The 27,666-nt window shown below is 33.1% G+C and overlaps 5 protein-coding genes across 5 annotated transcripts in view; 2 read left to right on the forward strand and 3 right to left on the reverse strand.

Annotated features, from left to right (window-relative positions):
* LOC129795456 (pleckstrin homology domain-containing family G member 5) overlaps positions 1–12,460 on the forward strand; it is a 52,277-nt gene extending 39,817 nt beyond the window's left edge. Inside the window, exon 14 of the mRNA XM_055836740.1 lies at positions 12,109–12,460. Coding sequence (XP_055692715.1) covers positions 12,109–12,195 — 87 coding nt within the window. The 3' untranslated portion in view covers positions 12,196–12,460. The remainder of the gene's footprint in view (positions 1–12,108) is intronic.
* The window catches only part of LOC129795447 (mediator of RNA polymerase II transcription subunit 1), a 1,235,552-nt gene that overhangs the window by 950,712 nt on the left and 257,174 nt on the right, over positions 1–27,666 (reverse strand). The gene's annotated exons all lie outside the window — the stretch shown is intronic.
* The window catches only part of LOC129795593 (dipeptidase 1-like), a 173,681-nt gene that overhangs the window by 126,293 nt on the left and 19,722 nt on the right, over positions 1–27,666 (reverse strand). The window lies entirely within an intron of this gene.
* Positions 16,218–26,421, forward strand: LOC129795461 (anoctamin-4). The gene is made up of 11 exons (XM_055836751.1): positions 16,218–16,943; positions 19,518–19,794; positions 19,945–20,402; positions 20,474–20,573; positions 21,404–21,884; positions 22,984–23,366; positions 23,632–23,945; positions 24,040–24,179; positions 24,635–24,840; positions 25,318–25,807; positions 25,875–26,421. Exons 1-11 carry the CDS (start codon positions 16,492–16,494, stop codon positions 25,994–25,996), a joined length of 3,423 nt encoding a protein of 1,140 aa, XP_055692726.1. The 5' UTR covers positions 16,218–16,491; the 3' UTR covers positions 25,997–26,421.
* Positions 25,843–27,630, reverse strand: LOC129795680 (tubulin polyglutamylase complex subunit 2). Its single transcript, XM_055837147.1, has 3 exons — positions 27,518–27,630; positions 27,274–27,441; positions 25,843–27,143 (listed from the first exon to the last, which is right to left on the reverse strand). The coding sequence occupies exons 1-3, from the start codon at positions 27,594–27,596 to the stop codon at positions 26,605–26,607; spliced, it is 786 nt and encodes a 261-aa protein (XP_055693122.1). The 5' UTR covers positions 27,597–27,630; the 3' UTR covers positions 25,843–26,604.

Below are 27,666 nucleotides of genomic sequence, written 5' to 3' on the forward strand. Positions count from 1 at the left end.
CTGTTGAAAAAAAATAGACTTAAACATAAAAACTTTGATTCTGTGATCCACAAGTTCGGGTTAAACGGGTAAAAGGGGAAGGGGGCCCCGGTAAACGCCAAATAATGTTCTCCCATGGGAAACATATTTTTTCCCCAACGTCTCGCCACACTGCGAGGCTTCCTCAAGGGTTAAAGAGGAAAATTATATTGGAAAAGTTAACTGAGAAAACTCACAAAACAATTTTACGTAAACTTCTTAAAACATTATCAATTCCTAGGCCTGTTTTTTTTTTTTAATTTAAATCTGCAAAGTTACGATAACAAGACAAAACATTTAAACCATGCTGTTCTATTAAACTTTCACTTCTTATGTTATATTGAACTAAAACTCAATTCTGACATGCTTAGGATTTTTTTTACTTTTCGCAAAGTCTGACTTTGAAATTATTTTGAAAAGTCCTCAATAGAAATCCTTAAAATTCCTAATAAGAAGTTCGTAAATTATTTCTTTTACCGTATTTATTTGACGTTTGCAAAAATAGAAAAGTCTCCATTTTTATCTTGATTTTAATGCAGTCGTTAACAAGATATCTAGTGCGGACTAAACGAGTACAACGCGTAAATTTGGGTTAAAAGTGAATAAGAAATATTAAAAATTAGCAAAAATAAAATGACGAAATCAGTAGAGCCAGGTAGGTATTGGTTAGCGGCACATCGGATGTACTCCTTATGTCCATAATCTTTAAGGAGTGAGAAGAGTACCTCCTCTCTTACGCTTGCTAATACCTGACTAATAAAATATTTTTGTACCCATCGAACCTAAACTTTGGATTTGGTTCCTATTTTAAATTAAATTATTTTTTTATGTAATTATAAATTTATTTGATTTATGCATTTCTGTTTGTACATACAATACAATTGCTCCAAAAGATTTTTTTTGAATATTTAGGTAATATAAATTATAGAATTCTATTGCATATTGAGGTGATTTATTTGTACTAACTCATTTCTGTTAATTCCATAAGATCTTTGAACGAATAAAAAAGAAACTTTCAGGATGGATAGTTCTTAACTCTGTTCTTAAACCTTAGCAAATTCTTGCATCAGACTGGAATCTGAGATATCTTAAAGTAAAATTTTAACTCAATTGATTTAGAGATTATCAAGTTTTGAATTTTAAAAAATTTAGTTGAAGATAATTTTTACAAAGTCCTTCAGATTTTCTTTAAAATAATTGAAAATTTCAGTCAGAGTCTTTTAACAAATTTGGCTTCCTTTTTCAAATACTGACTTTGAATATTCCTAAAGAATTATTTACTAAATTAAAAAAAAAATGAATGAATCTTTTTCCTGAATAGAGCAATCAATTGAATTGAAAAAAGGAATCATCAAGCTAACTCATTAAAAATAATAATTAAAAAATCAACAGCAATATTATATAGGCACCATTTTGTTTTTTCTTTTAAGTTTTTCATAAATTCGTCAACATATCAGAAATAGCTTAATTTATTTCTGATAACTCAAATAATCTGTGATCATTTTAAAATTTAAAGAAAAAGAATAGAAATTCTTAGCACCAAGATGTTCAACTAGGTGTTTAGGTTATCTAGGATTCATTCCTATATTCTAAGATATCTCGATGTAAACTTTAAAGATTCCTCTGTAGCTAAATAGCTATTATCTTGATTTGAGAAAACTCAATTTCCGAATTTTCTGTATTCGCCTAAAACAATTTCCCTCAATTTTCATCATACATGATTCAGTAGATTTTTTTTTATAAAAGAAATTCAAAAAATTGAAATTAATGTTGCTGGGAGCCAATTTTAGCTGTGATTCTTTCGAAGAAAAGAATAGCACAGCTTTTTTAAACAGTAAACATTGGTTTCAATGGTTTCTACAAAAATATTTACTGAATGAAAAAGTGTTGAAAATTTTCGTTTAGATAAGGAATTTCATTATTAGGTAACAAATTAGTCTTACAGATTTAATGAAAAAAAGTTATCATAAGTGCATCATATACATACATGTAACAGAAATGAGTTAAGTATATTATAATCAACGGACAAATAGTGCAAATACAAATACTTAACACATCACCTTAGTTTGTCGATCGAGTAAAAAAATTAAACTAGGACTTTCTTTTTTCCAAAGGAATTATCGCCCCGATCCCAAAAGAAAATAAAAAGTCCATGTTAATTTTAATTGTGTAGTTGATCAAAGAAAATTAAAATTGAGAAGAAAATTTCATATATAAGTAGTTATAGTAATTATATGTCTAACTTAACAATAAAATAAATTATTAACATTATCAATTAATGAAATAATAAAAAAGGCATTCGCGGGCTAATTATTACCTTAAAAAAAACTTAAGATCATGTTGAATGAAGTGGTTTAGCTTCCGCAAGCTTAGATTAAATTACGTTTAGAATTTTAAAATAATAAAATCTCAAGTTTAATAGCATTATACATAACCTAGATATATCAATATTATAACACTAAAATTTTGCATACATTTTATAAAATAGAAATTAACATTGCTGTCGGATTGTTTTGCATGAGGTCGATTAGAATACCCGCAATAGTCAATAGCATTTTATTTTGCCAATTTATTAGCTTCTGCTACGCACAAAAAGATACACATCGGACGCAATATTAGGATTTAAACGAATCGAAAAACAAAAACAACTGAATCTACATGATATCCAATTTAACTAAAGCAATAACATCATCATTGCCAAATCATATAAAACGAAAATTTAAAAATAACACGCAGATGCGGGAATTCAATCTGAGAATCACACTAAATCTTCCAAAATTACAACGGAAACGAAATATCGATAGCAAACGCTGATAGATAGTCGCTTTTTTACATATTTTTTTAATAAGAAATAATCAATTTTGAAGTGTTTTAATATTTAACAAAATATTATTAGTGGTAGAGATGTGGAATGTGTTGTGAAAAAGTGTTTTTTCATTAGATATTTCAATAGTTAACCAATTAATTGTTCTGAGAAAGAAGTTTACTCATTTCTATATATAAAGGGAAATCTTTCATTCCGAAGAATCAATCGGGCCACGAATAATCGTCAAAGGAGCTTTCAAATTTTAATTGATATCAAGTGGAAAAAAAATCAAGAGAGATTCAATGCATATATGCGAATAAAAAGTATTTTAACTGCTTCATGCATAAAAGAGACAACATCACAATACCTACGTCATTGTTTGAATTTTAAAGTAGATCTTTGCTGGGTTTTTTCCAGCTGATCTCATAATGGAAAGTATTGAAATTCTGGGTGGAATTCATTACTCAGTCGGGCCTAAAAATTTAAGTCGGTTTTTAAGTCGATCTTAAGGTTTTAAGTCAGTTTTTATAAGACCGACTTAAAAATTCTAAGTCAGTTTTTATAAGTGAGACTTAAAATATTATGTCAGACTTAACAAAAAAAATGACTTAAAACGTTAAGACCGACTTAAAGTTCTAAATCAGATTTAAAAAAAAAACTGACTTAAAACCTTAAGAGTCTTAAGGATTCAAGTCAATTGTTTTTTTAAGTCTTAAAGTCTTTAGTCTTAAAGTTTGAAGTCTTTTTTAAGTCTTAAAAAACTGACTTAGAATTTTTAAGTCAGTCTTATAAAAACTGACCTAAAACCGTAAGACCGACTTATGAACCGGCATTAAATTTTTAAGCCCGACTGAGTAGTGAATTCCACCCTCTATCGGGATTTCTTACTCTGTTTTTGATTCTCTACAAGATTATACGAACTTCGATTGTGTTTCGTCGAATGATGATCTTTTTTTCCATATAAACACATAAACTCCTTTAACATACCTAGAAACATAAAACAATAGCATAAAAAACAGTAGGTATATTTTCAACGAATAGCATTCAGAATGTAGTAATTGAGCATAGCGTACACAACACAATCATTTCTTATAAAAAATTAAAGCTAATTGGTAATATTGCTTTATTATCCAACATACATATTAATGGTATAAGTAAATATTCTTATTCTTAGTAAGACAAACATAAAATAGTATACGTGAATTAAGAGTGTTTAATATAAAATAATAATAGTAATGGGTCTTATTCTGCGACAAATATATCTTTGAAATTTCAACAATTTTAAGGATTTTTTGATCAGAGAATAAGACAAACATAAAATAATATACATTAAATATACATAAATGTCTTTAAAATACAATAATAATTATCATACTTACCTAAAATAGCATAGATATTACAATATATACTTATTTAAATGAAAAGCCTAAAACTGAAGTTGTGAAAAACACCAAAAACACAACTTTTCTCATCGAAATGTCTATAAATAGTTGCTTGCTGAAAATAATTAAAGATCTTTGAACTTTTTCGGCAAACAAAAATTTCTCGTATGATACTGAAAAATAATTGACGCATTAATCATAAGGATATAATAGTATTTTAAAATTAAAAACTAATATAAAAATGATTTTCTTCTCGATTTAGGATTTTCTTTGAAAATTAATCGGAATGTTTATTCCATTTACGCAAAGAATGCCCAAGAATCCTCTTACTATCTAAGTAGTTAAGTGTAACACTGCATTGCAAGGAATTATTTTATAGTAGGTATCTATCAAATAATGCAATTGTGAGGGATAGTAATAGTTACACTAAACTACGGATCTTAAACTAAAAAAATAATGCAGATACTATAGCATTCTTCACGTGAATTGAATAAGTATACATTGGATGAGAAAATTAAAGTTTTGTGCTAAAGTCATTAAAGTATTACAGTAGGTATTATTTGTATATAAACTTGTAATTCTAATTCTTATTAATTTAAACAATTTCTAAAACCAATTTTAACCCTAATATTACCCCACTGTTCCCTAGTGAATATTTCCCAAACATAACACTACATCCTACGGAACAGAAGACTTTAAATGCCTTCCAAAAGGTCTTAATTAAAAATTTAGGTTCGTGGGAGAAAACATCCAAATCGGCACGTGTTAATTCAATCTACAAAAGTAAGACAAGAATAACATTTTCCATGGAGAATTCCTTCAGTGAATTTTCAATCGGATTTTCCTTTTTGATTTTAATCGTGGAAAACTATCAAAAATGACAGAGAAGTAAAACACTATATATTGGTTATTTATATTAAAATGTACATAACTCTCTTTCTCGCAAGAGAAAAAGAAATAAGAACAAAACCAAGGTTTATCTCGGTCAATGGAACCCACACACTTGTGCTTTAAAAAATTCAACATGATCGAAAAGTCAGGTATTTTTGTGGGTTTGAATAGAATGGCATGGTTAATAGTGGAGTCGAATGACGGAGTTACCTTTTAATTTTTAATGGGGTGTTTACCGTTGTGGGTAGATGCGGAGGGAATTTTATTGAAATTACAAACACAGCACGGAAAATCACCGTAGTGCTATTTAAAAAAAAAACACGAAAAGATATAATAGGAATTATTGGAAATTTGTTGAAATATTCAAAATTATTGAGAAAGGTAATTAAATCTGAAAAAAAAAACGTCTAAAACCTTTAAAACTTTTAAATAATCGCATCATGAACTGTTCGTGGATTTTAATACGTTAACCCTGAAGTTGTGGGTCATTAGGGTACATTTGTGTTAACTGTCTATCCAGAATAATAACAACAACAAATATGCAAGATAGGCAAGATATTAGGGGAAACTGGGGTAATTCGGTGAATTTTTGGGAGATAATTTTTCCTGAGTTCCATGGAAATATTTGAGATTTCCCATGAGAACTATCTTAGAGGAAATTTTCCGGGCTACAACTTTGTCTCAGACGATTTTTCTCTATCTCAATGGGAAAATGCTTTTTCAGGCCATTTTCCAAACCCTTCCAAATTTGCCTGTTCCAAAAATCCTGGGGTAAAACGGTTAATTGCGTTTTTTATTCGCTAATCTTAATTTAATGAAATTATTTTAGCAAGGCACTATAATATCTATTGAGAATGAGAGATTTGTGTACCAATTAAAATTTTTTTTTAATAAAAAAAATACAAAAAATTAAAAAAACGTTAAATTTAAGAAATTGCCTTTTTTATTTTTTTAGTTTATAAAAATTGGTAATAGTAAGTGATTAAACATTCCAAATTGTATATAATAGTTATACTAATTAAGGGAAATTATTTTTTCAAAAATTTAAAAAGTTATTTTAAAAAAACACCAAATTCACCATTTTGCCCCAAGCGGTACTTTTTACTATCAGTGTTCTACGAGAAAACTCGGAAAATTTTTTCGGAAAATTCAGATTAGATTCGTGTTTAGCAATAGTTACTCTGTCTCAAAATGCATTTGGATCAAAAATATTGCAGAGAATTTCGCCAAAACTGAATTTGTAGTTGAGTGGTCAGAGTAACTTTGAGGTTCGAAAAATTTGTTTTTCAAATAAAAGACAAAATATTGGATCAATTATTATGAAACTTTCTAGGTTTAGGCAGGGGTATAAAGTGCAACTACTGACAAAATTAGACAGATTAGCTCCCACTGCTTATTGAGTTATTAATTTTTATTTTTTTTCAAATTCACCATTTTACCCCAGTTACCCCTATGCATGAAAAATATTTAATGTTTCCTCTATATTTAGCAGAGAAAAAAAAACACTCTTAAAAAATTTTCACAATTTCCACAAATGCTGATTTCTTAAAAAAAAAGTTGAAACTAAATTAAACCAGATTAAGAATAGGTAATGTTCTAAACCCGAATACTTAAAGACATTGGTTTGTTGATAACATTTTACGAGATGAATTGTCGCTTCGCTTCAGTTTACCACGTTCTACGAGGATTTTTTGATTTGCATAAATTTTGGAGAGAAAAAAAGTAATAAGATTTAATGAAAGATTCATTAAAAGACGGTGAATGCAGTTTATATCGAAAAGAAATGAAAAACTAACTAATATTGGTAAAAATTAAGTATTTTTGGGGGGTTCTAAAGGATGGTTAATGGGTGGATTGGGGCCAACAAAATACTTCATAGAGAAGTGACTAAAATCAAAATTTAGGCAAAAAGGTCTGAAAGTTATACATATGGAGATACATGTGGGAGGGGGAGTTAGGGGAAAATCGAATATGTTCATTGGCAATCGCCCGATAATGTAGCCTCATGTATTAAAGTTCATCGTGAGCGGGAAAGCTCTTGAGGATGCAAAGATGACTTTAGAACTTTTCTATTTTTTTTACATTTCGAAATATATTTTTTCGGGAAATGTTTAATCATAACTTTTGTCCTAATAGTTTTCAGCATTTTTTTCTGTAAGAAAATCAGCAAAAGTGTTAATATGAATTTTTTGCAGAAAAATAGTCTCAATGTCATCAACATACAACATACTAAATATTCAAAAATATAGTTGTTTGGTGAAAAAAAATCATTACAAATTTAAAAAAAAAAGTGTATCTTTCGCTCACAAAGTGTTGTTTCATGACCCCTTGCGCCTCTCGGAAGCCCAACTATATACCTACTGTAAGTGTTCCAGTGTAGGACACTTTTAGTCATTTTTCACCCTGTTTTCCCAATACCATAAACAATTTTTCCTGTCACCCCTGTTCGTTCATATCTAACAGGGGGACATTTCCCAGTGATTCCTGACTGTGTCCTTTAAATTCCCCCTGCTTAAAAAATATAGAATCTACCTATAAATTGAAATAGTATGTGTAAAATGTAAAAGAAACATTTATTGAAGAAATCATAGATGTATTAAAACATAAAAAAAATATTCTGGAGAGAAATGAAAACTTGAAATACATGTCATAAATAATCTAAACATATACAAGTGAAATATATAGTCCAATGTAGTCAACAGAAATTAGTAGAGAATTTGAGCTTTAACGTAAAAAAAATTAGAAGAATTTTTGAAGTTAAAAAAAATATATATTTTCAGAAAAACTCTTTAAAGATTATATTGGGATATAAGAATAAAAAAAAATAACAGTATGGCACAAGATTGTAAGGATTGGAATTATAAAAAAAATCATTAAATGAATTTAAAAGCCTATTTTTTTTTATTCTTAAGTAAAATTCTGTATGAATTTATGCAATTTTAAAATAATTTTGTTTCATTTTCTCTACAAATATGTATTGAATCATTGATTCACATGTCTGTGAAAGATAATAATTATTCTGAAATGGGCATGTTTAATGTCAGAAAAGAAAATAAAACTTAATCAAAATGTCTTCTATTCTATTCTGAAATCAAATAAAAAAAATGTCTCACAGATTCATAAAAAAAAGAAAAATCATTCCTATAAAAAGGAAAATTTATGTATTTGTATGTACATTCTTGCTGCTTGGGTACCTGTCTACCTCCTAAAAAAAATAACCAAACATATCTCTTCGTCCTACAAAATTTTCCTATTCACTTTCTGAAGGATTTTGTCATAATTTTTTTTTGTTGAATCGGAAAAATCATAAAATCTGTTTACATTAGATATTTTTAAAGGAGTTTTTTGATAATTTGGTAATTGTCAAAATAAAATATTCAAGGAAAGCCAACGATCATTTAGAAAACATTAAAATGCTCTGCCACGCTCTCATCTCTTTGAGAACCTGAGTAAGAAGTGGAACAGTTTGAAGACTTTTTGGTTTTTTTTTGAACATTTTTTACGCTTCTTATGACAAATTCAAAATTATAAAAAATGACTCAACCAGTATTTTCGAAATTTGTTTAAGGATTTATTAAAATTGTTTTAAAAAAATTGATCTTCCTAGAATCATCTCTTATTTGAGATCTCTCCTAATATGCACGACGTAGTTTTTCAACAGTAAAAATGTCATATTTGTTCTAAAAATCCAATATTTGTATCTGTTTGATATTTAAAGAACAGAAAATACATTTAAATGAAATGAAACCTTCAGCATAGAAAAACTTTCTTATTTCAGCGCATAGAATCTATTTCTGAAACTGACACCTATATTTCTTCATTGAGACCGCTAAAATAAATCAAATGATGATGTTTAAATGTGATAATGTCTGAATGTTAAAAGGAAAATAAAAAGAAAAGATTTTGGAGAAGAGTTGAGAACTTATTGTAATCAAAAAAAAAAAAAAAAGAAATATCAAAGTCCTAAAATATTGCTGTAAATAATGAGTTTCTATTAGAATTAATTTAAAAGGAATTGGGAAAAAAATGAAACAAAAAATTAACTAAAATGATAAAAGGCCTAATTTTTGCAATTGGTATAAAGTAGCAAAATTAATTAGATTATAGCTAATTTAGTTGAAGAAATATTTTAGGAAAATGAAATCTTAGAAATTAAGTAAATAAAAAAATGAATTTGTCGTTCAAAGAAAAAGAAATTGATGTTTAAGTGGTCATCAGATGTGATTTGGAAAGAAATGAAAAAAAAATTAAAGCCGCACTATCCTGACGGCTATAAATACTCAAAGTGAAAGGAATAAAAGTATTAAATTCATTTCCATTTAAATCACATTAAGTGACACACAGAATGTGAAAATAAATGTAATGTGCAGTACTTATTTGACTTTCAATTTGCAGTGATTCATCTGCCTTTAAATGCTTTAAATGATTTTGCGGCTAAATATTTTGAATTCTCTGAATTTACATTTGGTGTAATTAAATTCGTAAATTCAGCAATAAATTGGACATTTTATGCAAAATGTGAGGACGAGGTGAGTGATTTTGTGTCATTGGTGTGCTGATCCCACTGCAAGTCCCTTTGTTATGCTGTGGCCGTTGCCATGGGGTAAGTTCTCAGTGTAATGTATTATACATAAAGTGGGAAATGTACTGGTAAGCTGACCAAGCTTACGAGAGCTGTGTTTCTTTCAGTGTACCAATTTTGTGAGAGCAAACTAGAACGCGAATTTATTTAAATACGCGCAAAGTCGGGAAAAGTTGAAAAGTCATACCCTAAGAAATGTTTGAAAGGCCATATCTCGAGAACGGATCCATAGATTTTCATATTTTTTTTTGTTTGAAAGGTCTTGAAGTCAGCTATAACATATCGAAAAATGAAAAAAAAATTTATGTCGCCATTTTCGAAAAACTCGAGTTCGAAATTTTCGAAAACTTTGTTTTTGATTTTAGCGCCTCATGCGGTCATTTCTCGAAGTTGCAATGTTCTAGACATTTGTAGGGTTTCACGAAACCTTTCATTTCGGTTTGAATTGATCGAAATCGGACTTGTAGAACCCGAGATATGACATGCCAATTTTGGAAGACTATATCTCGAGAACGGATCCATAGATTTTCTTCATTTTTGGCATGGAGCTAGATAATAGAGTCAGCTATAACATATCAAAAAATGAAAAAAAAATTATGTCGCCGTTTTCGAGATATTCATCGAAAACTCATCGAAAATTTTGTTTTTGATTTTTTGCCCCCTAGCGGTCACTTTTGAAACTTCGGATGTTCTAAAAAGTTGTAGGGTTTGTTGAGAGCTTTTGAGAGAAGGTCTTGATGGCCCCTACAACATATCAAAATTTCAGACCTCTAGCTATAATAGGGGCTGAGATATAGCGAAAACAAAATTTTGAGGTTATTCAAAATGGCGGACGCGGGGGTGCGGGGTAAAATTTGACGTCATAATCTGACGTCTTCCAGTCGACTTTTAATTTTGCCGTTTACCGCAAGTCTCTATACCGTTCTCTCGCAATTTCGTGTTGAACCACGGACGGAAGGCCGGACGGCCGGAAAAATTTTTTTTGGCGCATACGTTTTTTTGGAATGTGGGGACCTTAATTCGTGCTCATCCCAAGTTTGAGTCCGATCTGACGACTTTCGATTTTGCTCGGTACACAAAAGCTGTGTCTGAAAGAAACACAGCTAAAATGCTTCACATGACGCTACACAATGTACAAAATTCTCGTCCCATTGCTCTCAGGAAAAGCCATCAACGTGATTATTTGGCCTTTTTTAATTTTTGCCTGAAATATTAGAAATAAAATTAAGATTGTTCATTTAAATAATTCTAATTAAAAGAAAGAAAATATTGATATTTTATTCTAAATTTCAGGACATTTGTTTATTTATTAAACATAAAACTGTACAAAGAAAGTAAAGATAAACCCAATAAAAGCTATTATTTCATCATCAACATGGTATTATACACACTTCGATCACAAACTTTTTCAACAACAAACGTCTCTTATAGAGAATGAAAAAGAAATAACACATATGACAAGCTTACGAATTTTTACGTATAAAAGCTTTATATATGGGTCACGAAATACCAAAATTCGCGCAAATTTTAGAGAAAATAAATTGTGAAGGTTTAAAGGTAGATTAGGGCCACTCATCAAACTCAAAGACAAAAAAATTTCAAAGAAAATAAATCATTTTCATACAACATTTCAGGCGCCAAATTCAGAAATTCGTATAAAAAGCATGACTTTTATATGGGGTCTACTTGTAGGGGGTTTTGGGGGGAAATGAATACGGCCATCTGAAACCGTCTGATATAAGGGGCATCTGTACAAAATTTCATCGCGATCGGTCAAACGGTGTAGATTTGTATAGAAAAGAAGGAACGACGATTACCAACAAACAGGCCTTTCTTTTTTTATTATATAGATTACGCATATCTCAATACACGAATGTTTTTTTTTAATGAGAATTTTTTTTAGTCACAAATTTTTATTTAAAAATTATTTTCACAAAATTCTTAGCCTTTTTAACGCATCATTTAGTACGAGAAATAAATTAAGCTTTTTTAAGAATATTGTAAAGATTCTTAGCAACTTCAACGAATTTATTTTAAAACAATTTTTCAATGGAGGAGTGGCTCACAAAATGGTAAAAAATGCCTTAATTTATGTATTCAGCGACGTTTCGGAAAATTAATTTTCGTCTTAAGACACTGGAATGAGAAACAATTGTGGGGTGGAAAATTTCTTACTTATATTATTTAGTTCATTTAGTTCTATTTTGAAAAAAAAATTACTATCTAACTTATTGTGTCCCGACAAATTTCTATTTTGCAATTTCTGGGATAATTTTTAATAAATAATTTCAATATATCAGAAAAAAAAACATCAAAAACTATTAAAGAAAAACTTTAATGAAATGCATAAAAATTTACATTTTCTTACCAAACTCTCTTCTTCAATTTTTATTGAAATTTTTTTTTAAATCTTTTTTTCCTTTTTTCAGATTGAAGTGACGGATTTCGAATCTCTCTATCGCAGACTGAACGGAATCACTGTTCATCCGCAACTCAAGCAAATTCTCTACATATAATCAGAAGTTAACTGCTCCTGCAATGGATGATGTCTCAAGTCATTTGCATAAGAAAGCAACATAACGTGCTGAAATATTATTTGCCACAGCTACTCTCGGCAAGACTACAAGAGAGAGATATGCTTTCAACATAGAAAATCTCACTGTTTGACCAACATTTTCTCTGTGTCTTGAGGATGTATTATACTTGATGTTGAGTTCGAGGAATCACTAGAAAGCAGGAAGTAAGATATGGAAGATGAATTAATATTATCTGTTGCTGAAACACATCCTTAAAACATCATGTGTAAGGAATACTGTGAAAACAATTGCATTCTAAAATAAATATAATATTTGGTGTTGGCCACGAAGTGGAACACCCTACCTGACTTTTGTAAATATTTGCTCAATCCAATTCTCTATTTGTCTAACTATATGTATACATATACACTGCACATTACAGCATGAGTTGCAAGTTTCATGACCTCAATAATTAATTAATTAAAATCGTGCAAACTGTATAAAATACTAGTAAGTTTCATTTACGGGCTGTGATTCTTCCTTCAGAGGTCAGTCTAAGTATGATATTTGATGAAGATTGAGGTGAAATGTGACAGAAAATTCAAGTGTGTCATAAATTGGGGGTGGCAAACTCTGGGGAAGGCTAACTTGCCCAATTGCTGTGATTCCTATATTCCACTATTTATTTATACACTCATATGTATTTAAAATTTCAACATTCATTTACAAAACCTCACATAATAAAGATCTGCTCAAAATCGGATTAGTATAGAGCCCAAAATATTATATGCTAACTTTAAAACACTATAACTCAGGAACGGCACGATAGATTTTCTTGAATGGCCTATCGTTGGAAAGGTCTTGACATAAGCTACAACATACTGAAATTTAATAAAAATTTATGATGCGCTTTTCGAAAAATTTGTGTTTGAAATTTTCGAAAATTTTGTTTTTGATTTTAGCGCCTCTTGCGGTCATTTTTCGAAGTTGCAATGTTCTAGACATTTGTAGAGTTTCACAAAACCTTTCATTTGCGCTTAAGATGATCGAAATTGGACCAGTAGAAACCGAGATATTCAATGCTAACATTTAGAGCACTATATAATAATAATAATATATCTCCAAAACGGCTCGATAGATATTCTTTAATGACCTATCGTTGGAAAGGTCTTGACCTCAGCTATAACATACTAAATATTAATCAAAATTTATGATCTAGTTTTCAAGATATTCATCGAAAACTTATCGAAAATTTTGTTTTTGATTTTTGGCCCCCTAGCGGTCACTTTTAAAACTTCGGATGTTCTAGAGAGTTGTAGGGTTTGTTGAGAGTTTTCCATTGGCCCCGGATTGATCAAAATCGGTCAAGCCGTATTCGAGTTATGGTCGATTTTCGATGAAAAATTGTGGCGGCCATATTGGCTAAACGGCTCGACCGATCATTGGGAAGGTCTTGATGGCCCCTACAACATATCAAAATTTCAGACCTCTAGCTATAATAGGGCCTGAGATATAGTGAAAACAAGATTTTGAGGTTATTCAAAATGGTGGTCGGGGGGGGGGGTGGATTTGACCTCATAATCGGATGTCTTCCGGTCGATATTTAAACTTTGCCGATTACCGCAAGTCTCTATCTATTACCGTTCTCTTGTAATTAAGCTTTATACTACGGACAGACGGCCGGACAGCCGGAAAAGTTTTTTAGAGCATACGTTTTTTTCAAATGAGGGGACCCTAATTCGTGCTCATACCAAGTTTGAGCCCGATCGGACAACATTGCATTTAAGGTGGTACACAGAAGCTGTGCTATTCTTTTCTTCGAAAGAATCACAGCTAAAAAAAAAGGCACGAAAAAAATATGAACAGAAATGAAAGAATGAAATCTTGAAAAGTAATTTTTGGTTTGCCTAATCAATTATTGAGTGATTATTGTTGCTTACTAAAGTGAAAAGTTTCTCTGTGGTGGGCTCACCATATATCAAGCCACATACATATGTATAGACGTCAACTCCCTCTTAGCCTAAGAAGTTAATATGTGCCCATAGAGCACGGCATGCATTTGTCCCACATAAAGTTCAAGAGTCAGGGAGACAAAATGAGCATTAATGAGGCAATTACCGAAAGCACTATGAATTTCTTTGTTAATACACACAGTGACTGATAGAGCCAAAAGGATAGGAGCAGCGTATGGAGACATTGGAAGAAGTTAGATCTTAGAAGTGACAAAGAAGGATGTCGTTATGTAGGTGAGATAAGTGTTATGTGAATTTATTTGAGTATGTAATTTTTCTTTTGATGACGGTTGCATTCAAATTACTAGCTCGCCTGTCAATTGGTTTGTTTGTTTGACATTTCTTTTCTAACATTTGACATCTCTTGTAAGGGTTAGAATTCTTTTTTGAATGTTGGAAGATTTTTTCACGTTTTAAAGTTCTCTTTTTGATGTATTTATGCAATGATTGGGGGTACTAGTTTCCCTCTTTTTCGGGCAATTTCCCGCCATTTCATTGCCCAAAGAAGAAAAGAGGACACCCAGCACCATTGAAACGTTGCATTTTGAAATAAATTGAGAAAATAATGAATGGTTGTGGTCATTTCTGTGCACTATCCATACAATTCTTTTTTTTTTTATTAATTTTGTTAGTTTTAGTTTGGAAATTAAATCTTCAATTTCTAAAAATAAATCAGGATCTTGCGGAATTTTTGGAATAATTTGACACCCTCACACCTTTCTTGGCTACGTCTCTACTTTCACGACATATGTATATTAGGGGTGTAGCTAAAAAGTTTTTCTATGTGTTTTTTTTACAATATATTTTTTCTTAATTAAAAGACGTTAAAGGTGGAAAAAAAGAATGCTGTTGTATTTTATTTAGTATTTTTGCCCGCAGAGAGAGAAACAGTGGTTTAAAAAGAAATGCAATATCCTTAAAATTGGTACCATTTTAACCATTTTAAAGTTCATTTAATGTTCTTTTAACCTCCATAACTTTCTACATCTAAAGTTTTATCAGATCTAAGTAATAGCGGATTGAAAAAGGCCGTAAGAGGTCCAAATTGTGCCAGGTTCTCCTACATAATTCTAATACTTGACGCACTTTTTGTTAAGATTTTTTTTAAACTTTGACGCCCATTTTCTAATGTAGTTGTAGTTAATTCTAAAAGTTTTTTTTAATGTTTCGCGATTTACAAATTTTCTTTTTACTTTTTTCATGAGCTTTTTTTTTCTAAAAAAAGAACGTGTACGTTTAGGATATTTACCCATCCTCCCTGACTATCCTACTATGTACAATGCAATAAAATTTAAATTAAATCCAAAAATTATCTGGGTTCTTGGAATATTATCTCCACTATTAAAATTTTATTAAAAAATTTGAAAGCTGTGAAAAATGCTAAATATTAATTTACATTCAACCATGAAATGGTTGAAATGGAAATACTGTAAAAATTTTCACAATTAAAAATTGACTCCTATTATATTGGAAAAATTCTCGAATTACTACAATTATTGTACCATCCCTCTATTAATTCAATTGAAATATTTTACATGACATGTATGTCTTTAATTTATAGCATATTCTATTCTCTTTATGCCTATAAATGTCCTTTCAAAAGGGTACACTAATTCAGCCCTCATTTCTCCTTATAAGTCATCAACTTTTCCTTTTAACTTTCCTCAATGTTGAAGAAGTTTTATTTTGAGCACAATAAAAAATCATCCAACCTTTGAAAAATCATAGAGGTACATAGGTATATAAATTTATTATTGAGGCGCACTTGACAAACTTTTTTAAAGGTATGTAGTATCTCCTTTTGAATTATCTTACATGTGTGCGCAACTACCTGGTGGTTGTATGTGACATTGTGCAGTGCATCCTTTATGAACTTACCGAATGATCCTTATGTTTTTCTATGACAACGCATATGTGTGGAAGTACATTTTTCGATAAAATCAATATAAAGCAATACTGTGTGGGGTATGTTGAATCATAAATTGAGCTTTGAGGGAATTTTTCCGCTTTAGTTGGGTAAATGGTGTTGCGGTGAATGGAGTGCGTTTTAACAGAAAAGTGCTCAAAGGTTTGCAGGGATATTATTGAAATTAAATTGTGGCCACATTAGCCACACAATAAAATTAAATTTAGTTTGTTAATTTGTTCACCAGTGAATCACAACAAGTGTTTGTGCACCATAAAAGGTGAAAAGAGCTTAAAAGTTCTCTGTGATTTTGTGCCATAAACCACAACCACCCTCCGGGGGTGCCTTTTTTATCCTGGTGTTTCCTGTGTATTTTTAATGTCGGATGAGGGGAGTGAGAAGGCAAAAAAGGATCAGGATGACGATGCGGACGATGATGTGAAGTGTGAACGTGTAAAGGGTTTACGTATTGAAATTCCAAATTTCGTTGAAACACCCACGGAGGGTAAATTGCAGCAACGACGCTACAGCCAGGGTGCAGTACTCACAGTTCCTGGGTACACTGACAATCCATCACAATGTGATCCATTTCCCTTTTTGCGGCATAGCTCCGAAAATATCCGGCAAATGCCTTTCCACGAGAGTATCCCAAAGCAGGACGGCAGTAAATCGCTCAAGAGGTCGTGGCATGAAGAGCACGGATACCGTGAGTTAGATGATATCATTGAGTCTCCATTGGCCAAAACTCCGGCTGAAGATTGGCCGTTGAGCAACAATCAGCATCGAAATATGCTCAATCAATTGAACATTGATATGCCAATTGAGAAGAGGTATGGATTAGCTGCCTAATCTTGCACTCTGCAGTGTTAAAGCCACAAAACCGCCACTGCTGTGCCACTAAAGCCACTTCATCAGCCACAATGCTTTCAATTTAATGCGATTAATGTAAAAAGTGTTATTGTGCCACAGTGATAGTCCTCACGTCACGGCTTTCATTATTTTATCATCAATATTTTAGGTGTGTGCATAAGTTTTAGGACATTTGTTCCAGGACGTGGGAACGTTATTTTTTCGCAGTATCTAATCAATTTAAAAGATTAGTGAAAAAGTTTCCTATTTCTAAAGAAATAGGTAACAGTGGATTCCTCACCGTCCGTTCTTTTTAATCTTTACTCTGTAGATGCTCTCAAAGAATCATTCTCAGGTGAAACATTTTCAAATTGAATTATCGGGTAATTGCATCGTCTGGATTAAGTAAAAGTTGCGTCCACTTTAGACATATTAGGCAAAAGTTTCGTCAAAATAAGATATTTTTAAGTCCCAACAACTATTTGTGTCCAAAATAAACATTTTTACCTTCTAATAAGACAAATTTGCGTCCACGTTAATTTTACTCAAGAAATGTGTAAACTTTAAACGTTGCAGCTTTAAACTCGACTCGGTAGTAGACCCTTTTCCCGAAAATTCACTAAAAATGTGCATTAAAAATTATTAAATTTTGAAATAAAGATTAAATAGAACCTCGGAAAATAAGATTAAAATTTTGACTAATGGAAAATACGTGAAAATGCGTTATGAAAAAAGTGGCGTGAAAAATCACTTTGTTTTCGCGATCCAGGATGATTTAGAAAATCGTATTTTCAACTATAATATTAGGTATCGTTAGATTCATTTCATCTTCATATCTGCGAATAATTTTCCAATTCCATCGGAATTTTTTTTTACTTTTTATTTGCTATTATAAATTAATTACCCTGTAAGTTGTGCACCGTAAAAATGAATTTAAAAGTGTTGCAATTTTACGTATTCTCAAAAAATATGGTTCTCCGTAAAATCCAATGCAAGCAAAATCGAAAAAAAAATGTAAATTTTACAAAAATTCACACACTCTTTGTGGAATTTGCAGAAGAAAAATGAATAAAGCTCATAAAGCTATACAATTGAACCTTTTTATGTTCGATTTACATTTTCCTTTAAATAACAAAGTCTCTAAAAATGTTCATCTTTTAAACAAAATTAATATCTTTTAATTTTTTTCGCGTTCAGTAACCATTTAAAAAAAAACAATATCAAAGAGTTTTTAGTAATAAAAAAAAAATTTTTCACAAAAAAAAATTAAAAACTTATACGTACCCCATCGGCAATCAAGCATTGTGACTCCAACTAATTTGTAATACATCGTAATGCAAGAAATATATGACCAGTAGACACACAATGGCACAGTTTTTCCTCTTTTTTTTTCAACTTATATCACCGTGGGAAAAGCACAGCTTTTCCTGCGTGCGTGGTAGCATTGAAAAGGTGTCGTCGTGCGGGGAAGGCACACATTTAAATTGGATCACTCGGTGACGAACAGTCAAGACTAAATGTTCTCTTTCGTTTGAATTTATAACACACAATGACGGTGATTATGTGCTTTAAAAATTCATATTCTTTCCACGTTTTTTTTTTTCATCCTGATATTAATATTTTCCAATAGGGAATTTATGGATCTTAAATTTTATTCAAGTTAATTAGTCGTGATAAAAATAGTTTGGGGTGTGGGATGATAAACATATGAATTATGCAGCATCTGGGAGCATGATGTGTCGCTTTATTTTAAAGCATTCACTTTCTAAAGAGTAAGAAAATAGAAGGGGAAAACATTGCTTTGATAAACTTTTACTGATTGAATCCCTTGCAGGACCTGAGGAATAATTAGTTGGTGTTCCACAGGAAATCGAATCGTCAGTCATGTTATTATACAATCTTTCCATCCTTTCCATAAAAATTATGTAATTTAATCTATTAATCTAGCGCGCAAAAGATGTATAAATAATTATAAAATTGTCACTACATCGCTGCTAAATAAAATATTTTCAAATGTATTTTATTATTTAAAATTAAACACTTAAAAATTTAAACTTATATTCTTGCAAATATCTTCAATATTCTCTATTATAATAATAAATTTTTATGTAGGTGTATTCATATTGTATACATATGTAATATGAAAGCATGTGATAGCCCTTATTACATTAAGTGACTTTAGCACACATTTTCAACGTACTTTACTAAATAATTCACGAGACACACTGGAAAAGTCGCGGATGGGCTTAAATATAGCTAATGGGAAAATGCACCTGTAGTTTTCTCATTCTATGTATTGAGAGTTAGATGACAAATTGCTATGTACCCCATGTACCTCATCATTTTTACCATATACCCTTCACACTTGCATATCCAGTTGCATGTAGGAAATTGATGGCAAAGCACGTTCGGTTCACCTTTTAAATTAAAATTTTGAGAAATTATCAAAGCTGTAAAGAAAGATCCATTTTTTGTGGAGTGTGTGGGCGGCGAAGCATTTAAATGTGCTTTAACTACATGGAGGCGTTGTTGTTTTAAAACAGTGCTGATTTCAGTGACGCTTTCGGACCTAAAGTTAACATCGAGAATATCCCGGGAACACCAATGGAACCCGCGGATGGCATGGGTTCTGACTATAGTCAGAGAACAAGTGTAATTGTTAATGAAGTTGCGACTGAGCAGAGAAGAAAATCTCTTGGACACATTCAACTTCATTCAATGACCGAATCATCCATTGAGAATCATGTCAATGGAAGTACGAGTATGTCTGAAAAATATCGAAAGGCAAGTGAAGAGACAGAAACAAGGAGATCCAGTAAGCAAAATAAAGAGGTGAGCATAAATTCATTTGAAAATAACGTTCTTTTGAGCTTCTGTCAAAAAAGTTGACAGAACTTCCTCATTGACATTCGTGTCACTTTTGAATTTAACGGTTTTGCAAAAAGAAAACTCTCAATTTCCCTTCTCCATGTACCAAAAAAGGGTCTCGATCCCGAATCTCTGATGTTCCGCGATGGACGAAGAAAAATTGACATGGTCATTTGCTATGAGGAGGAGAATGAGGGTGTAATGACGGAAATTGAAGCGCGCCGACGAGAACAGAGACGCGTCTTCCAGGAGAATCTCATAAAGGAGGGCCTTGACTTGGAGATGGAGGATAAAAGTCAGGCCTTCGATGAAAAGACATATTTTCTCAAAATTCACATCCCATGGCGCACAGAGTCACGCTATGCCGAGGTAATGAACCTCAAACTACCCGTTAAGCGTTTCATAACAATCAGTGTAAAGGCATGGGATGAGGATAGGGTGGATAGCAAAAAGCCCAATTGGTGGCGGAAGTATTTACAAAAATTTCGTGAACTTCTTGAGTATGATTATAATTTGATTGAGAAAGAGCCCTCCTTCTACGATGCCACAGCCGGTGGGAATCCCGAAGAACAGTAAGGAAGAGACATTATAAAAGAAGAAAAATCCTAAAGAATCTTCAAGATAAAACAAATCCATCTTTCAGATTCATTGTCAAGGATCGATGCACAACGTATACAAGTGCACAACGAAGTTCCATTGTTATGCAGATTCTCATGCGAACACGTTATGATGACACGGAAAAGGTAAATATACCGGCGACAAAGGTAGAATATCGTGAAATGATCCCATTCGTCCTTTCTCTATATAAAATATTAAAAAGACCTTCTATTATTGTACTGTTCACCCCTCACGTTGTGTCAGAATTCTTTAGCACATTTGGGCTATTTCTTTTTTGTCGTTAAGTCTTTTACTTTATTTATTTAATAATTTCTTCTATTGTATAGTTTCGTGTTCTTAGCTTTAGAATTGAATGATTAGCTCATTTAAGATTAATTCCATTCACCAAATTCTATATAAGAAGAAGTACATATTGTGGACGTTGTTGCGTAAAATCTTTACATAGGAGACTTTGCCTGAAGCCAGTAGTAGGGGGCTTTCGGGATAAAACACGCGGAAGGTTTTTTCTTTCAATCAAACCAATTTTTTAGTCTCTCAATCAAACCAATTTTTTTTAAGAATTATTTCACAAATCAACCTTTATTTATCAAAGTTTAAAATGAAAAAAAGAAAAAATATTTGGCTGAATGCTTCACCTATGTAATAGTTTAGTCTATAGAGAGAAAATTGAAAGAGTTAATTATTCAATCAATGGGGGTGACTATAAAGGTAGTTAGTGGCTATAAGGGTAGCTATTTACTTATTCAAGAATGCTCCATAAAACCCACTTTTTGCAGTATTTGAATTTATTTTACATGCAATTTAAATATATTGCTAAATAATTAATTTATAAGCTGTATTTTCTCTCAAATATTTAAGGAAAAAAATCAATTCAGTCATGAAAGGGTTGAGTCGGTTGAGTCAATTGAGTCAAAAAAAAAAAGTGAAGAATTTTTCTTTAAAATATTTTTCGAAGGTGGGCATTCGACGACTCCTGAATGACGGAACATACTTGGCGTGCTTCCCCCTGCATGAGGGGCGCTACGACACCCCACACTCAAGTGGGGTAATTTTCGATCGTCGATTACTCTACCTCGAATGGGCTCGTCCCAGCAAATGGTACAAACGACAACCTCTGTGCTTGGTGCGAAAATATTTTGGTGACAAAATCGCCCTCTACTTCTGCTGGTTGGGCTTCTACACGGAGATGCTTGTCTATCCGGCCGTCGTGGGATTCCTCTGCTTTCTCTATGGGCTCGCCTCAATGGAGTCCGAGTACAACACACCAAGCAAGGAAATCTGTGATAGTAGCGGCGCCGGGAATATCACGCTCTGCCCACTATGTGACAAAGCCTGCAGCTATCAGCACCTCTCGGAATCATGCCTCTTTGCTCGCATGACTTACCTCTTTGATAACCCTGCCACCGTGTTCTTTGCCATTTTCATGTCTTTCTGGGGTGAGTTTTTCTTTTTTTTCCTATTTCAATTTTTTAAAGCACAAATACCCCCCATATTTCAGTTCCATTCCATAAAATCATTTTTTTTCCAATTACGACAATAATCCTCTCATCGATAGAGAAAATAATTTCTAAACTATAGCTAAGTAAATGGAAATTCAAGGTAAAAGCATTTAATGATTAGCTGGGACTTTGTGAATGAATTGTAGATTCATCCACGATGAATTGTTCGCCTAATTTCAATCAATTTGAACAAAAGTCTCTTTTACATTTATTGATTTTTCTCCAATCACCTTGAATAAATAATTTTTTAAAGCAATTACCGACAAAAATTAACACCTCCCTTGCAATAAATTTTTTTTAACCATCACATGATGTTGCATAATTTAGTAACATGATGTTGGTTGAGAAGAGGTGTTCGAAAGTTTTATGTTTCAATAAGAAATAAGTTATGACACAAATTAGAGGGGTTTGTATTGTATTTCAAGGACAATTGAAAATCTTCTTCCATACCACGGGTTGACCTGGTTCCATATCCGCGTGCCAATGAACAAAAACCTTGTTAAAACCTAATGTAAATCATATTAAACATCCGTTAGAAAAAGACAAATTTTTAAATTTAATTCTTTTATAAAAATTTTTTTTTCGTCGGTAGGGATCCTTAGAGAATGACCACTCATGGATTTCTCAGCTCAAAATTTCCTTTAAAATCCAAATGTGTAAAATGCAGTCATTTAGTCCTATGCAGCGACCAAGAATTCATTGAAAAAGTTGATATTTCAGAACAAAGGAGTTCATGCATGGGTCATGTAAAATGTTCCTCTATCGTAGATCATTTTTGACCCATTTCATCTTGTAGAGAATAAGAAAAAATAGAAAAATCGCGAGAGAAATTCCCCAATATTCACTTGGATCACAAAGAAAATTGCTAAAAAAAGATTGCTAAAAAATTCAATCATTGCGACGCCATTTGCAGTTTTTATCCTTTTATTAGTTGGTATATTTAAAAAATGTTTCAAAACTTTTGGCGACTTGTCGTACATTTTCCGCGGAGGTTTTTTCTTTTTCACCAAAAATTTCTTTTTAATTTTCTCTGCAGCAACGACTTTCCTGGAATTGTGGAAGCGCAAGCAGTCAGTTATAATTTGGGAATGGGATTTACAGGATACAGAGAGCGACGAAGAGAATCGTCCGGAATTTGAGACATCCGTAAAGACATTCCGCACGAATCCCGTAACGCGAGAAAAGGAACCCTATATGCCAACATCAACGCGTGCCGTGCGTTTCATCATCACCGGAAGTGCGGTCCTTTTTATGGTTTCAGTTGTACTGTGTGCCGTCCTGGGTACGATAATCTATCGAATATCTCTGGTGACGGTGATATACAGCGGGGGTGGTAGTTTCCTCCGTACCCACGCAAAAATTTTCACCACCATGACGGCTGCCCTCATCAATTTGGTCATCATCATGATACTCACGCGGGTACGTTTGGAATGGCTCATTCATAAAAAAAGAGACTGCGGTTGGGGTGAAAAAAAATTGATTTATTACGGATCCGAGAATAGATATTGACGGGATGAAAATAAGTTGTGTGCGGGGGTTTATTAAATTATATAGTGCACAACGTGGGGAAGGGTGGATTATACATATATATAATGCAAGGAAAGGGTTTCCATATAATACAAATAGCTTTGAGTGGAGAAAGAGAGACTTAAAACAATGTTAAGTGGCATTTTCCTTTTTTCAGATTTACCATAAACTAGCAATTTACCTGACAAACTTGGAGAATCCGAGAACAACCACCGAGTACGAGGATTCGTACACCTTTAAAATATTCTTCTTTGAATTCATGAACTTCTACAGTTCCCTCATTTACATTGCCTTCTTCAAGGGGCGCTTCTTTGACTACCCCGGTGACGATGTTGTGCGGAAAAGTGAATTTCTCCGTCTCAAGGGGGACATTTGCGATCCCGCTGGTTGCCTCAGTGAGCTCTGTATACAATTAGCCATTATAATGGTGGGAAAGCAATGTTGGAATAACTTCATGGAATACCTATTTCCGTATGTTTAAATTCTCAATACATTATAATGAATTTTATTGATCCTGTGAGCATAAAATTTTTCATCTTCCCTCGTCCTTTGTACACAATAACAGCAAATTCTGGAATTGGTGGCGACAGAGGCAACACAAAGCTATGACCAAGGATGAGACACATCTTCATATGTCTTGGGAACAAGATTACCATCTACAAGATCCAGGGAGATTAGCTCTTTTTGATGAATACCTGGAAATGAGTGAGTTGTACTACATTACAATATTATCAACATCATGTTACAGGAATGCAAATTATATGAGAAATGCTCCATTAATGGACAATTTATCACCACATTCAATATAACATTGAATTGGAAACCTCAAATTCACTTACAAAATACATTTTCTATCCTATATAATCAATTGATTACTCACTCCTTTGTTGTGGGTGGTAAAACACATTTCCTACCGCAAGAGTATAACTCTATAGTCAATAAACTGAATGCACCACATCTATAGCTAGAGAATTGAACGTTTAATAGCAGAAGGATTATTTTATTGACTCTCATAGCCTCTTGCTGTCGTTGTGATTGAATTATTTGTCTAAAATTCAATTTTATTTGCTTTTCTCAATTTGAACAAAATGTTTTTTGTTGTGTACTCACCACGTTTCACTAAGATAGGTCATTTTCTTTTCTAACTCTTTCTTCTCCAGTTCTTCAGTATGGCTTTGTAACGCTCTTCGTGGCTGCTTTTCCTTTAGCCCCACTCTTTGCCCTTCTCAACAATGTTGCAGAAATTCGGCTTGATGCTTACAAAATGGTCACCCAGGCCAGGCGTCCTTTGGCGGAAAGAGTTGAAGATATTGGGGCATGGTATGGCATCCTTAAAATCATCACGTACGCAGCTGTTGTATCTAATGTAAGTAACAAAAATCTATTCACATTAATTTTGCACTCAAAGTCCAAAAGCTAGGTAATTAAATTAATTTAATCGAGAATTGACCAATGAGAACTGCTTGATGTGAGGGAAATTCGTCGGAAAAGCGGTCAGGGAGGGGCAAGAAAAACGCAACTTTTATGCAATCAGCGATGTTTTGAATAATTTATATTCATCTTCAGGCTGATTCCCCTTCTTGACCGCTTTTCCGAAGAATTTCCCTCACATAAATCATAACGACCGTTATTTTCACTCGCTTGAGTTCATTAACCAATCAACGGGAAAACGCATCAGAGGGAATCAAACCTTCCATCATGATGATGCAAGCCCAAGAGTTATTACTTGAACTCTCAACTATCGAGGCTTTTCTCGCTCAGCAAAGTGTCCTCTACTTTCTCTTTCACCTTTGGCGCTAAGAAAAATTCAAATAATTCTGCATATTTCTCTTTATTCTGACAGGCTTTTGTAATTGCCTACACATCGGACTTCATACCACGAATGGTGTACAAGTTTGTCTATTCGGATAATCACAATCTCGTCGGCTACATCGATCACTCGCTATCCACCTTCAATACGTCTGACTACAAGGAGGAATGGGGTGCAACACCAGCTGAATCGGATCCAGACACGTGCCAGTACCGCGGCTACCGGAATGGTCCGCAAGATCCTGTTGAACCCTACGGGCTCAGCCCACGCTACTGGCACGTGTTTGCGGCACGATTGGCATTTGTGGTGGTCTTTGAGCACATTGTCTTCGTCTTGACTGGTATTATGCAATTTATCATACCCGATGTGCCAAGTGAGGTGCGAACGCAAACACAGCGGGAGCAAATGCTGGCCAAGGAAGCCAAATATCAGCATGGACTTAAGAAGGCCCGTGACAATGAGTACGAAGATCTCATCCAAGCACTGAGAGATCAGAACAGCATGTCAAGCCGAACGGGATTTGGTAAAAGAAATTCTTAATTTAAATAATACTTTGTATTTATATTGAAAGATTTTCTTTATTAATTCAGGAATTCGTGGAAGCTGGGCTAGACGCCTAAGTCGACTAAGTGATGGTGGTGCTGATGCTCATATTGATGTCCCAACGAAACCCAGACGATCGCAGGAATCAACTGTATGGGAAGTCACCTAGCGCTAGGTGCCTCAAATATGTAGTTTATGGTAATGAAGCTGATTAGTAACTTTTTAGTGTTTTAATTTAAACGAATTCTCAAGACTATCTATACTATTAGCCTCTTACTCATTTACATTATATATATATTTACCAAGTTCAAATGTTGAGTGTAAATAAATTCTGGGATGGTGCATACTCCACCCACAACACTGAAAAAATTGTTTAAGATTTAACAACAATTTTTATTCGATGATTTTTCTAAAGGTTTTGGATTATTTCTTCATGCTATATATTCTGTCTATTTCTAAGTTTGTTATTTGAATGTTTTTTTTTTGTGGAAAAAACCTTTGAATTGAGAAGGTAATTAAACTTGTTGGTGCGGTTGGTGCTAACTTTTTGAACTAACCGATTTAACATGAGTCAAAATAAAAACATCTTTAATAGAATATCATTCTTATAAAATTGATGAACATCTGCAGATTTTCCTCAATTTTCTCACTAATTTGCTTTTTTTTCTAAAAATTAAATAAATAAACAAAAAATTACTTCAGCGCTATGATAGATTTTCTTTTTTTTTAATTCTCAACTTTCTGAAAGGTCCGAAAGCAAACATCTCATCCGCCATCTTAGTTTTGTCGCATCTTCGGATTTTGGCGCGTACATTTGGGTTTAGTGCGAAAAATTGCCGGATCAAGAACATTAAATGGCGGCTGTTCTGGGGCATTTTGCCAAATTCTACTCCTTCTCGGTTCATTCTTTTCCAGCAAATGTGGTGCCAGCAACAGAAACAGCTGCTCCGTCCACGATGGGAGGCCACAGTTGGAGAAGCAAAGCTCCCAGTAGGGCAATCCGAGGTGCGCTATAGTCATCCTCAGGTACTCCGTGAAAGTTTCCGCAAGGAATGCCCACTTAAGTGTGGCTACTTCCAGGAGAAAAATCTTCGGATTACTCAAATCGGGACTCTCGTAGATTAGGCAAACTTTTGCAATGTCACAAATATTGCTCAGTTCGAAAATTTTACTGCGAAGACACAAATTTGGGGCGTCCCCTTTATTTGCCCCCGATGCATTCTGGGCTTGCATGAGGCTCTCAATTTTCTCCCTCAGCAGTGTCACATGACATATCTGGGGGATGTTGATGTACCCGACGCGTCTTGTGTCGTTGGCTGTTGGGTGGGAATAATTAGCAAAAAAGTCTCTTACCGCCATTTTGTTTAAACTACCCGCCATTTTGTTTCAATTACCCGCCATTTTGTTTAAGAATGCTACGATTTAAAAATAAAATTCAAATCTTACGGGAATACTGATAGCTCCAGTGGAGGGTGAATCCATCCGTGGACAGATAGAAGCGCTTCATGTCGTCCGGGAGGTAGACATTGTGCCTCTGCTCCCATGTTGCAATTTGACCTGCTTCGCATGGATAGCGCTTCTCGCACGTTACGTTAGTTATTCTAGGCACGGCGTCTGTGTGGGGAAAAAAAAGCCAGCACAAGCATTTATCATGTGAGGTGAGTCCCTGAAATCCGGGTGAAACACATACTTAGCACTTTGGAAAGATTGAGGGTGAGATACTCATAGAAGGTGTCGTCCACTGACGGTTTGAGGCTTCCTACCGACATCCCAACCAACCTCTTTTGGTCACTACTGCACGGATCAATTGGAATACAAACAGCGTTGCCTGTTTCCATG

This window comes from Lutzomyia longipalpis, chromosome 4 (genome assembly GCF_024334085.1).
Source record: "Lutzomyia longipalpis isolate SR_M1_2022 chromosome 4, ASM2433408v1".
Lineage (NCBI taxonomy): Eukaryota > Metazoa > Arthropoda > Insecta > Diptera > Psychodidae > Lutzomyia > Lutzomyia longipalpis.

Bases quoted from the DNA above. Each gene is read 5' to 3' on its own strand.
- LOC129795461 (XM_055836751.1), top strand. From the start codon at position 16,492: ATGTCGGATGAGGGGAGTGAGAAGGCAAAAAAGGATCAGGATGACGAT. The intron at 21,885-22,983 runs GTGAGTTTTTCT...TTTTCTCTGCAG, and splicing joins CATTTTCATGTCTTTCTGGG to CAACGACTTTCCTGGAATTG. The intron at 23,946-24,039 runs GTATGTTTAAAT...ACACAATAACAG, and splicing joins TTCATGGAATACCTATTTCC to CAAATTCTGGAATTGGTGGC.
- LOC129795680 (XM_055837147.1), bottom strand. From the start codon at position 27,596: ATGTCGGTAGGAAGCCTCAAACCGTCAGTGGACGACACCTTCTATGAG. The intron at 27,442-27,517 runs GTATGTGTTTCA...TTCCCCACACAG, and splicing joins CAATCTTTCCAAAGTGCTAA to ACGCCGTGCCTAGAATAACT. The intron at 27,144-27,273 runs GTAAGATTTGAA...CCCACCCAACAG, and splicing joins CTGGAGCTATCAGTATTCCC to CCAACGACACAAGACGCGTC.